At 38.9% G+C, this 16,261-nt stretch overlaps 1 protein-coding gene across 1 annotated transcript in view; it reads right to left on the bottom strand.

Annotated features, from left to right (window-relative positions):
- LOC108941178 (protein kinase C-binding protein NELL1-like) overlaps nucleotides 1-16,261 on the bottom strand; it is a 137,895-nt gene that overhangs the window by 44,753 nt on the left and 76,881 nt on the right. The window contains exon 13 of the mRNA XM_018763807.2: nucleotides 15,541-15,666. Coding sequence (XP_018619323.1) covers nucleotides 15,541-15,666 — 126 coding nt within the window. The remainder of the gene's footprint in view (nucleotides 1-15,540; nucleotides 15,667-16,261) is intronic.

The raw sequence follows: 16,261 nt of genomic DNA, 5'->3' as shown, positions 1-16,261 counted from the left end.
AAGGCTGAAGGGGGAGGGAGAAGGGGATACACCCCGGATGGGATGCCAGTCCACCGCAATGCACCCCAAGAAAGACTTGAACCCCAGACCCACCACAGACCAGGCCCCGGCCAAACCCGTTGCACCACTGTGCCTCCTCATTATTATGATTATTATTGTTGTTGTTGTTGTATTGTTATATTAAAGATGTTTTAGTGTATCCAAACAGGTTTTTTGTTTTTTATGCATAGAAAGGGAAAAATATATAATATACTAAGACAAACAATTGACAAACTGACGTTAGATACCCACCATACCTAACTGTTCTGACATCATATATTTGACTTAAAGACAGACTGAGGAACGGAACTCATTCATAATTGAGAGACTGCCTATACTCTCAATTTTACTGTCTGAACCATAGATGATCATCTGACCAAAAAGAGGGTTTTCGGTCAATCACCCAAAAAGCTCATAAATTATAAGCAGTTTTTCCTAATTGTATAGTATTAACATGTCTTGAAGTGGTAGAATGCCAACTGGCCTTGGTCCCTCAGATTTTTTTTTTGTCCCATCAAGCTTATGAGTTTTGGTTCCTCTCTTCTGTTGCCTTCTGGAATTCTATATACAGCTATTTGTCTAATGGTGTGCTGGCAAAAGCCGATGGTTTTTGACTAATTGACAGTACTTTGTGAATTGTGTGTCTGTGTCTCCATCTCTCCATCTGTTAGTGCACTAACAATATAAACAAAACTGATGGTTTTGTTTACATTGCTGTAAAATGAATAAACGTAAAACGTAAATGTAAAAGCCAGTTATTAAAAATAAGTAAAAACAAATGGATAAATAATGACCATCTTTGGAACATTTATGGTGGTACCAAGATAGCTGTAACAGTATCTATAAATAATAAAGGAAACAAGAGTCCTCCACAGATTGGAAATATGTATATGTATAATGTGTATACATATATCAATTAGACTTTTTTTTATTTTTAGAGGAAGGGAAAACAAGTTATCCACTGACACTGAGGTCAGGCAAAATTACTAAAGAAAGCTGTGTAAATTTCACTAAATGGTGATAAATTATATTTATACTAAATTTAAACATATTCACTGAGATTTTACAGTACTGAAACTCACACTGAAAAACACAAAAAAGAAAATTTAAAAAAAAGCAGAAAAATGTTTAGAACAAGGCTTTAAAAACAAGCTTTGAACTTGCTATTGATGGAATAAAGGGATGTCATTTACCCAGAAATTCAGTAATGGCTGGAATTTTAAAAAAGATACAAAGAAATAACTTTGAATGACCCCGAAGGGTGGTTGTTTCACAACAAACAAGCTATTTTGACTAAGAAATAATGTTTTACAAACAAAGGGGTGAGAATGGATAGCAGTAAGGCATTGCAAAAATTTGCAGAAACACTGAGCAACACCACAGCATCTAAGTACTGTCTTAAACAGTAAAATTGAAAGCCACTGAAAAAGTAATAAAACACTTAAAACATGAACCATTCATGTTTAAAATACATCATTAGGAGCTTTTGCAATAATGATGAATACCGAGGCTTTGCAAATTAATTTTGTATCTACAGCTACCTACATCTAATTACTCATTTTTTGTGAAATTTCCATCCTTTGTGTATAAGCTCTTTGTTGAATATGCTCAAATTCAGCCTCAGATTCACCTGACCTGACATTTTACGAAATTGCCAAGGTAACCACAGATGCTGCTTTCAAAAGGAAAAACACAACCACTCTTATTGACTTGGCTTAGCATACATTTTTATTCTACTGAAAAACTAATTAAATTTGATTAAATCTACCTTCCTGGCAGCACAGTAAAAAAAAAAAAAAAAACAAATTAGCATATGCAACACTGACGCAATCAAAATAATTTGCACCAATGTCAATACAGGAAGTTTTGCTTTTGTGAAACTACAGCCTTAAAGTCTTATAACAATTAGTGAGTGACTTAACAAACATCTGAACTGCTTTAGAACATGAACCACTGCTGGACAACTAAAGTGAACTCAAATCCAATTTCTTGGAAACGAATTAGTCAAGAGACTGACATAATTTTGATGAGCCACATGTAGCATTTAGAAGTGACCGTACAGTACAATTCCTAATATTTGCATTATTGTTTATTTATGTGGATATCACTGTTAACATTTTAAATCATGATGCAGTATTGCATTAGATAACTGACACATTTTCCACTGTGAACAGACTTTCTATTCGTCCAGAAAATATCAGTCAGGAGATATTAAAATGAATCTCATCTTAACCTTGCAAGTGCAGTTATCTTATTGTCCAAGGTGCATTGTCAATAGTAGTTTTTTTTTTTTTTTTTTTTTTTTAATTAAATTTTTGCATGCATCACAAGGATAGGTATTCACACGCACGGTAACTGTTCTTACACACTGCAAGAACCACACAGTTAAAGTCTGTGCCTTCGAATCCCACATTCCACCTTCCTTTGTCTTTATATATCTTCAATGTGGTGAAATATACATATGCATGCCTCATCTGTGGGTAAGGCATGAGAGAGATCTAATTTACTGAAACGCTGGCCCCGGGGAGAGATGTAAACAAGTGCTCAATGCGTGGTATTGAACTGCGCTCCATGAACAGAGCTGTGTTACAGGGGACTTTTAAATCACCACAAATTCCCACAGACCCATCCATTTTCACCACTGGGATCATTGGACATGGGACATTCACTAAGCTATTGTGGAGACAGCACTCCAATCTTTGTAGAGACTGGGTCGGCTCCTCTTCAACCTTACATCGTTAAAAATATGGTATAACTCACGGTCTACAGAACTCCTGGCTTCTGCGCAAGCTTCAGTGACACTAACTTTTAAAAGACTGCTGCGTGTTTTTGTAATACAGTGGCCAGTGTGAGTGAGTGGAGCATCTTTATTTCACATCAGTTTAGTTCTTCCGAACCACTACTTACTAAATGATGGGTAGGCACCTGTGACTTCATACAAAGGAAGTATAGCTGATTGTTTAGACACACAAGGGTGTCAACAGCTCCTTCTGGGACAGGTCCTCCTTCTCCAGTGTAATCTTTAAAATGATATCTATAGCTCTCAGATGCATATGCTTTAACATTAACTTATACTGCTTTATTGAAATCACGGTGATGGCTGGACCTGTGTCAGGCTCCATTTCCAGTGACTCTTTCTCATTTATTGACTTTACAGACATGTGTGATATTCCTCCTTTCTGTCTCATTGCTTGACATTTCATGCGTTTCCACGATTCACTCTTTGGTTTTTCGGAAAGTCTTCTGGCCTGCATTCTGTTAAATTCCCCTTTAATTTCGTTAGGCACATGCCCAACATGGCCTATTTTCCCACTACATTGGCATTGTTATCCTTGTACCACCAGCCAGTGTCACCATGGCTATTTTTTCCACAACATTTGCATTTCTTTAAGGACTTGCATTTAGAAACAGAAAGTGTGTTTACCTTTAGAGAGCCACTCAGTGCTGGGATTCGGGGGCCACTCTGTCCCTTGAAACAGTTATTTCCACAGCTTTCCAAAAGGTCGAAATCTCCTCCTTTAGCAATCTTATTTTTTTGCAGCTTCACTCCTAAAACCCACATACAAATCTTTCCTACTGCACATCGTCAAGCTGAGCGCCTAATTCGTAGTGCTCTGACGATTTCTTTAGCACGACCACATACTGTCCAACGGACTCTCCCACCTTCTGGTTGCTTTAGTGAAAGCAAAACCACTCTGCGATCACCAGGGGTTTCGGGAAGAAGTGCAGTCTCAACACTGCTGTGATTTCTACTGTTGCAATACAAACAAAGGCATTCATCTTTTCACATTGTTAAAATGGAGCAGTACCATGAAATTTAGTCTGTAATGACACACACACACACACACACACACACACACACACACACACACACACACACACACACACACACACACACACACACACACAAACACATCATCTGAAACCGCTTGCCCCATACAGGGCTGCGGGGAGCCGGAGCCTAACCCAGCAACTCAGGGCATTTGGCTGAAGGGGGAGGGGACACACCCAGGATGGGACGCCAGTCCGTCGCAAGGCACCCCAAGCGGGACTCGAACCCCAGACCCGCCGGAGAGCAGGACCCGATCAAACCTACTGCACCACTGCACCACCGCACCCCCAGTCTGTAATCAGTGAGCACAAATTTTAATTTCCAAAGGTCCATATATTATTTATAATGTTTAAAATACAGCAATGCTGGACTGTTCACCACTGGCATTAGAAGGTTATAATGGCTCCTCTAAGCCCTTCCATCAGGGCTTTGCATAGAACCGATTTTTGCTGATGCCACTCTTATCAGGGAATCAAGATAAAATTGTTCTCTGCAAACCTACAATTTCAATACTATGTGTGCAGCCTGTGGGATCAGCCTTAGAGAATCAGCATTCAGTGGTGCATTGCAATCTATGATCCCAGTACACACCAAAGCTAACACTGTCCCAAAATGTCCTACAGTTTAACAAACCTCAGAGTGGGCTTCCTATAAGTTGGTCTGTTGGATTAGGAGACAAGCCAGTTGTTTTTTCCAGATAATTCTTATTTGAAAAAACTAAAATTAAAAATGTATTACTATTATTGTTGTTGTTTTAGTGTTTTTTTTTTTTTTTTTTCTTTTTTCAAAAAAAGAATTGCAATTAAACAAAGAAATAGGTGCATAAAATCTGTCTGAATTTGATAGTTGAAGCAAATAAAAAAACATGCTTTTCTCTTACCTGGAGAATATTACATCAGACCTTAGTCTGTAAGAAAGGGTAACAGGTCCATATCGATAATGACCAATTGCAAAACACATTTGTTTTCTGCAATATGCAGTTTATGTTTCTGGTAACAAATGCAATCTTTATTACTTAATTCCATCAATTTACATGCTCCACATGTTAACTGATGTGCTATTCAAATGGAACTGTTTTATGAGTCAAAATTCACTTAAAAAATATAAATAATACTTTTGCCATGTCTGTAGGCTATCAAAGGGTGAGGCATTGTTGGATCTAACTTGAAAATTTTTAAACTCCTCTATACAATCCCCATCACCTCATTATTACAACAGTTCGTACCAGTGGAATTCCTTAATTTCTGATTTGACATCAAGTGGAATATATGACAGCTCGCTAGCTGACTGAGAATTTGTATTACTGCTGAAAATGTGTGGGAAAGCCTCAATTTAAAAACAAAAAATATATACTTTTATGGAAAAGATGTCATAAAAAGAAGTGCATTGTTGATTTTGTGAGGCAGGAATTGGAATGTCCTTTGTGTATCTTAAGGCTTGGTGAAGTTTAGAGAGTACGGACATGAATTTTTAACGTGCTGAAGTGACAAATGAAATGAAATGTCATGATTGTATCATAGAAAAATTTTGGTTTACAATAAAAAGTTACCAAAAACCATTATTCCATAAATAAGCAATGATAGGAACAATTTTTATCTCCAGACCAGACCCTTCAGCAAAGAGTAGTACTTGAAACTGAAAAGGAAATAATTTGATTAAAGTAGAAGTTCTGAAATTATTTTAAAGTTGCTAATTGTTGGGTTCTTGTTGGGTCAAGAAAAAGCTTTAATGCATTTAAACTGCCTACTGAGCATAAATATATTTGAATTTTGACAAAGAATTAAAAGAATTTCCCAATAGCTGAGTCTTTCATGTTGCGTAGAATACACGGCACCAGAATACTTTTTGTAAATTTTAGGAAGGAGGCAGAAAGACGAATGCTGATTTTTCACATAGCTTCTGGTAATAATCTGGCAAAAAAACAGAATAGCTTCATTAAAAGTAGAGATAACTTGAGTTTGTAACTGAGGGGCGACATTGTTATTGATTTTGTTGTAAACAGTGGTGTCAGAGTGTTGTTGTTCTGTATCTTTTAATGTAAAGATCTCTTCCTCTAGACCACAAGTGCACCACTTTTATCTACTGGTTTAATTACAGTGATATCTCTGGCTGAGATTATTAAAAGCTTTGTGTTCCTCTTTTGGCAGATTAAGTCTATTTACAGGTTTCTTAAAAGGAATTTTATTAATGTCCCTTTCACATGTACTACACACACACATTTTCAGAACCGCTTGTCCCATACAGGGTCACGGGGAACCGGAGCCTACCCGGCAACACAGGGCGTAAGGCCGGAGGGGGAAGGGGACACACCCAGGACGGGACGCCAGTCCGCCGCAAGGCACCCCAAGCGGGACTCGAACCCCAGACCCACCAGAGAGCAAGACTGCAGTCCAACCCACTGCGCCACCGCACCCCTTCTCACATGTACTAATGAAAAAAACATATAATTCTACAAATTCACCTGTGGGTTGTCTCCAAGGTAACACAGTTGATGTATATATTTCTGATGTATCAAGCAACTAATACCTGGAGCAATATACTTAACAGCTGAAAAATCCTTATGGATATGTGCAGGAAATCTTAACCATTAATGTCAATTAAAGAGGTGTTCATTAAGTGTTGTCATAAACTTGAGGCTTTTGCTTTGGACTGATTCTTCGGAGCTGGTTTACAAATACATTTATTCATTTAGCAGATTCTTTTCTCCGAAGTGACGCACACCTCAGAGAACAATACAAAAGCGCATTAGAACAAGAGAAGGGGAGATCTGGATGCAGACACACGATTCTTGAGTGCAGTCAATTTGTGACATACCACTACATAATCAGGTATAAATTACACAAGTAGCTGCATATAGTTTTTTTTCTAATAATAAAGTTTGCAGAATAATAATGTCTCGCATTGTTTTTATATACATATCTTGATCATAGAGAAAATTTAATTCGGAAAATCCAATGCACTATTTTTAACATTGTTATTGACTTGCAAAAATGTTTTTGGTAGAGAAATGGTTCCAAAAGTACTTCAAAAGAGGAAACTGTGCAGGGATTTGCTTCCTAATCTGCCTCGAGAGAGCAGAGCCCATTAGTGTGCGCTCCATGGCAACAACCCAAACTGTTTAGAAACAACAGAATGGATTGATTTTCCATGGACACCCACTTCCATGTGACTGCCAGCTCTAAGCTAATTAAAGACAGCTTTTCTCCACATAACAGTGGCGACCAGACTAATCCTTCTCACTAGTAAACATAACATATTCCATCTAATATGGGCTGCATACATTGCTTTGTTCAGCATGAGTACCAAAGGTATTGTACTAGATATTATAATTGTTCGATTTCCTTCATTAATTCCCCAAGCCACTGTTGGTCTAAAAGGTTAAAACTTGCACAGACTTCTAATTATCACTTGCATTTTAATCAAAGCCTCCTGAAGGACTGGCTAATGCCATTTGCAGTGGAACGCTGAATGTCAGCTGCACTTGAGCAGACAAGAGCAGCTTGATAGAGAGAATGCATTTCAATAGAAACAAACCGTTTCAGAATGGAACATGATAACCATGCCATCCAAAAAGCTGCAGCTGTATTTTGCCGGAGATAGATTTTAGGTCAAGTCCGCCACACTTTCGGTAACACTAACCGTTTTTTAATTAAAATAAAGTAAAACTTTAAAGTAAAATTAGTATTCATTACCCTACGTTACTAGCTTAATATTGAGATAATATGACTCATTCCTAAAATTTCCATCTAACTTGAGCAAAGCGTTACGAGAAATGTAAAACTATTTTGCCTACACGTTACTCATCAGATATAACAACGTATACCTCCGCTGAAGGGGGTGCGGGGGTGTGGCGGCATAGCGGGCTTGGCCAAGTCCCGCTCTCTGGCGGGCCTGGGGTTCGAGTCCCAGTTGGGGTGCCTTCTGACAGACTGCCATCCCAACCTGGGTGTGTCCCCTCCCCCTCCAGGCTTCAGCCAGTGTGTGTGCGCGTGTGCCTCCTCTGAAAAGTTTAAAAAAGTTTTTTCTTAAATGTAAAGGAAGTGACTCAATTCATTTGTAAATTGCCCAATTTGAAGAGAAGTGTTTATACAGTTATATGCAGTGGTTTTAGGCTGAGTTTATTAGGTGTAACAAGTGTAATGTAGCAACAGCAAACTCCATGGCTATTTAACTGATAACTGTAACAACTATATCTCACTGAGTATGTATTCCAATATATCGTATTTTTTAAGTTCATGTCATTCAATCTATGAGTCAATGCTGCAAACTATCCAACTTTGTGTTCTTTAACAGTCAGAAAACAGGTCAGTAGAGGTGTGAATACGAGGAATGCAAGGCTTTTTCTCAAAGTATCAGTGTAAAGTTGTCAGTTTAATTGAAACCTGGCAATAACAAAAGAAAAGTCATAATATGAAAGCACTAGCTTGGAAAGGAACTGGATTCAGTTTTCATTCATTGTTCTTTATTGTTGTACACTAAAACATGCCAATATTACTATTCAGTTTTCTGACACGTATTTCCAGGAGAACCCCGGGTTGGCCATTTTACCTTCAAATGCTGCAGCATTTAGAGTTGTAGTTTGGGCAGAGATTTTACCACTGGGTGCCTTTCCTGATGTCAGCCCTCACCATTTACCTGTGTTTGAAACTGGCACTGACTAATCAGTGCGTGGGGCTACGGGCTATTTATTTATTCAGTTGACCCGCACGTCTTTGTACTGTGGGTGGAAACAGGAGCACCTAGAGAAAATCCACCCAAACACAGGGGGAACATTCAAACTCCACACAGATTGAGCATGGATTGAACTCACATTCTCTCACACCACCCATGAGATAGCACCGCTATTTGCTGTACCGCTGTGCCACCCACAACATGACACAGTGGGCGGGGCAAAATGATTAGTTAAATTTATTCATTTAGCCCTTGTCTCGAAAATGATGCAGAACTCAGAGACATCGAAGGTTAATTATACTAGCAAATGGAGAGATGTAGATGCACACACAATTCTCAGACTACAGTCAGTTTGTCTAATAGGCAATATGTCACTGTATAATTCAGTGTGTCTATAAGGCAATATATCAAAAAACATTATTTCCTGAACTCTTAAATCTAATGATTTCATCTGGAGACCCAGAGAATTTTAAGTGCCTTTCAATAGTTAGCAGCACCTCGACAGCTGTCATCATTCTTTCAAACATTTCAGTCCTTCCACAAAAGTAGGTGGTATTTGCCTTAAATGTAATATGTTCCAAATAACTGCATCACTTCATTTTTTGACGACTGTAAAAGGAGTAAAGTAATTGTACTCTACAAGCAAAGGCTTTTCTAAAGGGACAGTATTGCATACCGTGAAATGTTTTTGACGGCCTCTGCTCAAATCTGACCAGACACAAACTGAATCCCTTGTCAAGTGTATTTGAGAGCTTACAGCAAGTGGCAGCATGAGTGAACGATGCTTCCAATGTCAAGATCCAAAGTTTCCTGGACAGCTGTATGTACTTTATTAAAGATGTCTATTGCCAAAGGAGCATTGTCACAGAGCTTCCCTGTAAAACACCTTGTGAGGAAGGCCTAATGCAGTGTACCCATCACTCACACATACACTTCCTCCAAAGACACCCCACTGAGGTCTGATGAGTTGCAGTTCTGGGTGATAGAGCATATACTTTTCAACCAGAAAGCCTCTTGAGTTCCTTAAAATAGAGCTAGAAAGCCACAGCAGCTCCCAATTATAAGTCCAGCAAAGTGGACCAGACAGAAACAAGATGACCACAGCATTTTCTGATCAGCTGCACAGGGCCCAAAAAAGTATGCTGAGCACACAGTGGACAAGTGAAATGTGGGAAGCCATAAACTGAACACCCACTAAAAATATGAGCTGCGATACTGCATTCATCATATTTAAATAAAAGGAAAGTGTAACCAAAATAATCAAGCCAATGGGACAAAAGGGTGCATTTATATAAAACTAAAAAGAACAGGAGCAGTTTGGAGGCAGAAATACATCTGTATCTGGCTTCTGAAAAGCACCTGTTTTGCTACATTGAGTAAAAATGCCCCTGGGTTTCTAATGCACGCAGCAGAGCTCATACTGCACAGCAGCAGTAATTCCCTTGAGCCGAAGAAGAAAAAAAAAAACACAAAGAGAGCATCAGAGAATTAGGCCATGCAACAGGTGATAAGTGATAAAGCATGCATTCCCTGTCTTACATAAAACACTTGATTGGGCAAGAACAACCAAAGACACTGCATTAATTAAATACAGCAATCTGGCAACATTCTTCACAACAGAGGACTGCAAATACCTAAAACAGCCAATGAAAGTAAACAACACAAAAGGGCATTTCAGTGTGGAATTTATAACATTGACATGGCGCCCATTTGGAGACATTCAAAAAGCAGTGGAAAGCAGTGAATAGTTCCTGCCAGATACTCTCTTGGCAGTATATTGAATGTTTTATGATATATTACACAAATATCAAAACTACAGTCACACCCTTAAACACTGGAAGTTATTAAAACTTAAGTTTCTTGGACTCCCCTCATATACACCTCACTGATACATGCCAAATTTGAACTTGCAGGCTGAATAGAGTTGGCCCCTGACTTGTGTACATTTGAGTAACGAATATTTTGCTGATAAAAATTTGTCTGAGAAGTATTTAGATTGGCACACCAATTCAAATCAAAGACCAAAGCATCACTCAATACACTGACAAATAGGAATCTTGAATAATAAGCCCTGCCTGAAGTTTTTCAACAACATGTATAAGGTGTAAAACAAGCAATCACAAGGGGAACAAACTATAGATGATCCTCTGCCTTCCACAAGTGCAAGTTTTGAAATGTGTCATTGAAGTGCCACCTCTCCGCCACCTCTACATAATACATCCACTTCCGAGTTTATGCAGTTGCTTATGCTCTCATGTAAATAACATACAAAATACATTGTTCTTCTTTTCCACATTTCATACAGGTGCATTTATACATCTTATGACTGCATTTGGTATTAGTGAATTTCATGTGATGTGTGGAATACAAGGATGGGTGGCATATCAGCAGGTGAGCACCGACTTCCTGGTGTAACTGTGCACTACAGCTCTTTATTGGGCTTTCTTATTTACATTTGTAGTAAATAGTCTTCTCAGGTGGTTGAATTCACTCAGGTACATGCACGAGCTGCCTCGACTCACCAGAAGTAGGGGCTTTCTTCTCCGTTGGTCTCTACAATGTGCAGAATGGGTAAAAGAGAGAGGGATGGTCCATGTGCTGAAAAAACTGCCGCCTCTCATCCTGAGAAACTCTCTGGGTTGCTGACATCTATATTTACCATTATTTATTAAATAGATGCTTTTCTCCAAAGCAACATACAACACAGTTAAAAAAAAAAAAAACTTAATTTCACCAACAGATGGAGAGATGCAGATGTGATTCTTGAATTACAGTCACTTAGTTACATACCATTGTTTTTTATGGCGCATGTTACAAGCAGCCAACACGCAGAACTGATGATGAAGCCATCATCCACTCCATATCACATTCAACTTACGAACTTTGAGTCTGTTACGTTTCTAAGTCAGGCACTAACTGTATCAGGAATTTTCTAGTAGAAAGAAAGAAATTTCACGTGAGAAACAAAAAAAAAGAGGCCAAGCTAAGCACTGACCCTTAAAGGCTCCTCTGAGAACAGAGATTAATGTTACTGTGAATACTCTGAACACTTACATTCACAACAAAAGGTGGATGAGCAGGCCATCACAGACTTTCTGTCTCTAATCACTAAGCTGTAAAAGGATGTTGGTCTTTTTCTCTTAAAAGTAATCGTAATAGTCAATTAACCTCTATGAGTGAAGTCTCATCCAGCAAGAGCCTCCAAGACACTGTGAAGGCATCTGTCAAATTACACCAGCACCTCGCACAATTCATTTAAATACTAAAGCATGTATTCATGTTCAACTGAATGCTAATTGGGTTTTTACCATTGTTCACTTCCCTTTAAATATGAAACAAAGCTTTGTTAATTCCCCTGCAGTGTTGATCCATGTACAAAATCACAGGGAAACATAATGTTTCTTTCTTATGAGGCAAAATGCTCTGTCAAGAAGTGAGATATTTAGTCATCCCTTATATTATGGGGTTCTGTACAACCAAAAAACTACAGTAGCAGCCTATAAAGAAAATATAAAGCTTATGTCTTAACTTCTTATGTTTTTGGAGAGAGATACAAACTGCATACACACACAGAATGAAACCGCTTATCCCAAGTGGGGGTCACGGCGAGCCGGAGCCTAACCCGGCAACACAGAGCGTAAGGCTGGAGGGGGAGGGGACACACCTAGAACGGGACACCAGTCCGTCACAAGGTACCCCAAGCGGGACTCAAACCCCAGAGCCACTGGAGAGCAGCCACAGGCCTAACCCACTGCACCAGATACAAACTGCCTGAAATCCAAAATGTTTTTATCCCTCAGTGGTGTCAATCTGGCTATTTTGTGTCTGAATCTAGAGCATTAACCTGACATTATAATGGAAACAATGACCAGTAACATACAAGGAGAGTTCAAATGGTGATCTCATGTCCAGCTGTAGTACCCTTGAGTAAGGTACTTACCCTAAATTTGTCCAGTGAAATTACCCTGTTGTATAAATGGGTAAACAAGTGTAAGCAGCATATCACTGTAAGTCCCTATGGAGAAAAGCACCAGCTAAATGAATGAATGTAAATGTTCAATGAACAAACCCATTAGATGACACCTACAACTGCAACGATCAGACACATCAAAAGAAACCTCAAACTCCAATGATCAGATGCATCGGATGGCACCTAGGATCTCAAAGCTCAAACCTATGTGATGACACCTAGGAATACAGTGGCTTCATCCATCAAATGACACCTACGAGTACAATGGTTAGACCCATCGGACAACACAAAGAAGCTCCTACTGTCATCCTTTCCAATTCCAGCCTTTTCCAAGGTTGCCCTATTCATTTACGTTTACATGATCAGACCAATCAGATGATACATAGGACAACAGTGGAACAGCCATAAATAGTTTTTCCAGGCAGAGCATAAAGTCTTTTAATGTTCACCTGCAATTTCTTTAACTGAATTTCAATGTATGAGCGTTTGAATACTCCTGAAATTTCAAAATACGGAACAAGTAAAAGGTAATGCCACCAGAGAGCATGGACTCAAATGTATTTAAGATCAAGAAATTAACCAAGTCAGTCATTCTAAACAGCGAGGCATTTTTCATTATAATTAATGCATCAGAAACAGAAGCGCTACTTCTGTTCCTGCCATCAGTCACAATAGCTATTATTAACATATAGCATTGACTAGAATAACACAAGAGAAGAAAAAAATATGCACTGAATGCAAACCAAGAACATAGAAATTGGTGTCTGGCAACTTGCTTTTTAAGGAGTTGGATTTCTAGTGTTAAAAGGGTACAGGTGCATAACTACTCAATTAACATGCTCCACATTAAACACAGACTCAGATTTGTGCCACGGGCACAAGTGACTAATGGTGCCCCCAACTAAAGCAGCATCATGCAGAAATGCTAGTATGTGTATGATGCTGAGGAGGCCTTTAAAAACACACTATTAAGTATTCCCTCTGATATACAGTAGAGCAGCAATTCTGCATTAAAGAAATGAAGTTTGTAGAATTTCACTTGGTGAATGTATGGAGGTGAGAGGCTTTCCTGAAAAGGCATTCATTCATTCATCCATGCAGAATTGTGCAGAGAACATCTGAAGAAGCGTTCATGTTTATTGATTTCAACAATGATGGAATTTGCCATTTACTACCAGTGATTTTTTGCAATGTACTACCCATTAAAACTGTGTTGAAACCCCCACATACTTTACTAGGAAAGAAGTCTGCATAATACTAATGAAAGCTCTTCAAAAGACAAGAGGCTCTCCAAAAAACTTAAGTACCATACAGCCAGTGAGTAGGCTGCATGACCGGATCAGACGGCGCTAAAAGAGGACAGCACACAAGAAAAAGTCCTGATTAGAGAGCACTAGCTCAGCTTTAAAAAAATAAAAGGTATTTCTAAAATCTGAACGCTTATCACTTTAAGGTGTTGCACGGTTATGTGTCCTGCTATCGTTATTAATGCCGTTCTGAAGGAGAAATTTATCTTACTTATATCTTATACGAGTGCTGTAACAACTTGTTAGATATTGAAGGGACTTAAAATACTAGCAGTTGCCCAAACTGGAGTTTAACACAGACTTGCTTTAATATTGGGGGCACATCCCCTTTTGTTATGCTCTTTATGTTTTGTCTGTGATACACATAAGCAGACGTACAGAAGTCTGGCAGCTGAGCCACAATATACTACAGCAAGTGAAAGAATAGGAAGCTCAATGACTTATACAATGCAGTGGCACATCCTTTAAAATTTGAAAAAAACTACACAGGTTCATCAGTATACAAACAATTTGGATCTGAAATCTTTGAGACTGAAAATCCAACTGTCACATCATAATCAATAAAAGTTTCATAATACAGATGTACCTCACTTTAATCATGACTAGGTTTAAAAAAAACTCAGATAAAGCATGAATGAATTTAACATGTGCTATAAGACATTTTTTCTGCTTTTATGAACTGCTCATCCCATGAAGTATCATTGTTCCAAAGTTTGTGTTACACAGCCATTCCACAGTATGTGAAGCAGGGAACTCTGAGGACAGGATGCTAGTGCATCATTCATAGGGCTATTATTTTATTTTGTTTTTTTTCCTCTGCAACTTTATCAGTGCTGATTGTCAAACAATTTATCAGACAAGCATGTACAATGTTTTTCAGCATCTGGCCATTTCATTGTCTAGAAAAATCAATAACTTTGAGCTACATTAAAATTAAGTGAATTTAAAATTACACACACACGTCTGAAATCGCGGCGAACCGGAGCCTAACCCGGCAACACGGCGTAAGGCTGGAGGGGGACACACCCAGGACGGGACACCAAATTTAAAATTACTGAAAATAAAAATACGTTGTTTTCGGAAACTCCCATTCAGTGCCGACTGTTAACTGATTTATCCCATGAACACTTGCAACATCATCATCTTATTGTGTCTCATCTTGCTATCATCACCAGGCACAACCTCTAACATTGTGTAAGCAAGCTGAATGAATGATTCATTGAATCTGGTCCCACATTCGATTCTGCCGGGGTGTAACGGCAGTGAGTGTGCTGTAAAGCAATTTGCATTCACTCTTCAACAAAGACATTTTTGAAAATAGATAAGTGAAGAAAATACAATGGAAAGTAAAGAAACTGAAAAACAAATTCAGAGTGAATTTGTAATACTGGCATTCCTAACAGGAGGAAGCGGTGTATCGAACGCATTACTTTTATTCTTCAAATTGTGTGATTCGTTTGCTCGTTGGGATCGTAACTGGAGCGCATCAGATCTACTCCGGTAGCCTAATATACATCCTAAGTAAACGCCGTATCGTCAACAATCAGAAATCCAAGAAATGATAAAACACTATTACTGCTAATTATTTAACAAAAAACTGTTAAGAAGCTATTGAGATGCGACTTGTAATAATAGTTGTGAAGTTCTGACAGATTGCAGGTGACGAGCTCGTGAGCTACTTACTTTGGTGTTCGTGTGGACACAGGTACCTGGTGTCCTACCTGTACAGGAATAATCATCCACTCTGACGAAGCCAGGCAAGCAGTCACAGCGGTGGGAGCCAGGAAGGTTGACGCACACGGTGTTTGCATGGCAGTAGTGCATCTGGCTGGAACACTCGTCAATGTCTGAGGAGAGAGGAGAAGCACGTCACACACACACACACGCAGACGTACACTCGCACACCTGCATGCATGCATGCGAACGTAATGACGTGCACGCACGCACGCACGCACACGGTGATGTCATGCTGGGAGCGGAGCTGCCTGCAACACCCGTCAGTCTCTGAGGAGACAGGACAGCTGTGTAATGCACACACTTGGTCACACAGGCAAAAAGTACTCACTCCCAGTTTTAGTAGCGAAATAAAATTATCTAGAAGAGCAGAGGCTGAATGTTTCAAGGCTGAAAAATGCTTTATAAACGTACATTTCTGGGTATTTTCGTACCACTGTAAAATAAAGTAACTTTAATCATTGCAAGATGAAAACACTGAAACAGTTGAAAAAAAAAAAATTATTAGCTTCCTGAGTTCCACAATGAAATGAATGTTTTTATGTGGTACACCATTCACAAACACGTAAGAATAACTCTCAGCAGTGTTCATCAAATGCGGAAATGACTGAAAACAGCGGTAAAGAATGTGATCCTGCAGCCCCTATCTTTCAGCGTGTTCTGCAAATATGTACAAAAGTCAGGCTGGAAGCTTCCGGAAGTACGCTT

Source organism: Scleropages formosus, chromosome 11 (assembly GCF_900964775.1).
Source record: "Scleropages formosus chromosome 11, fSclFor1.1, whole genome shotgun sequence".
Lineage (NCBI taxonomy): Eukaryota > Metazoa > Chordata > Actinopteri > Osteoglossiformes > Osteoglossidae > Scleropages > Scleropages formosus.
Note: the sequence above shows the minus strand (reverse complement) of the source record. Positions and strands in the feature narration are given on the sequence as shown.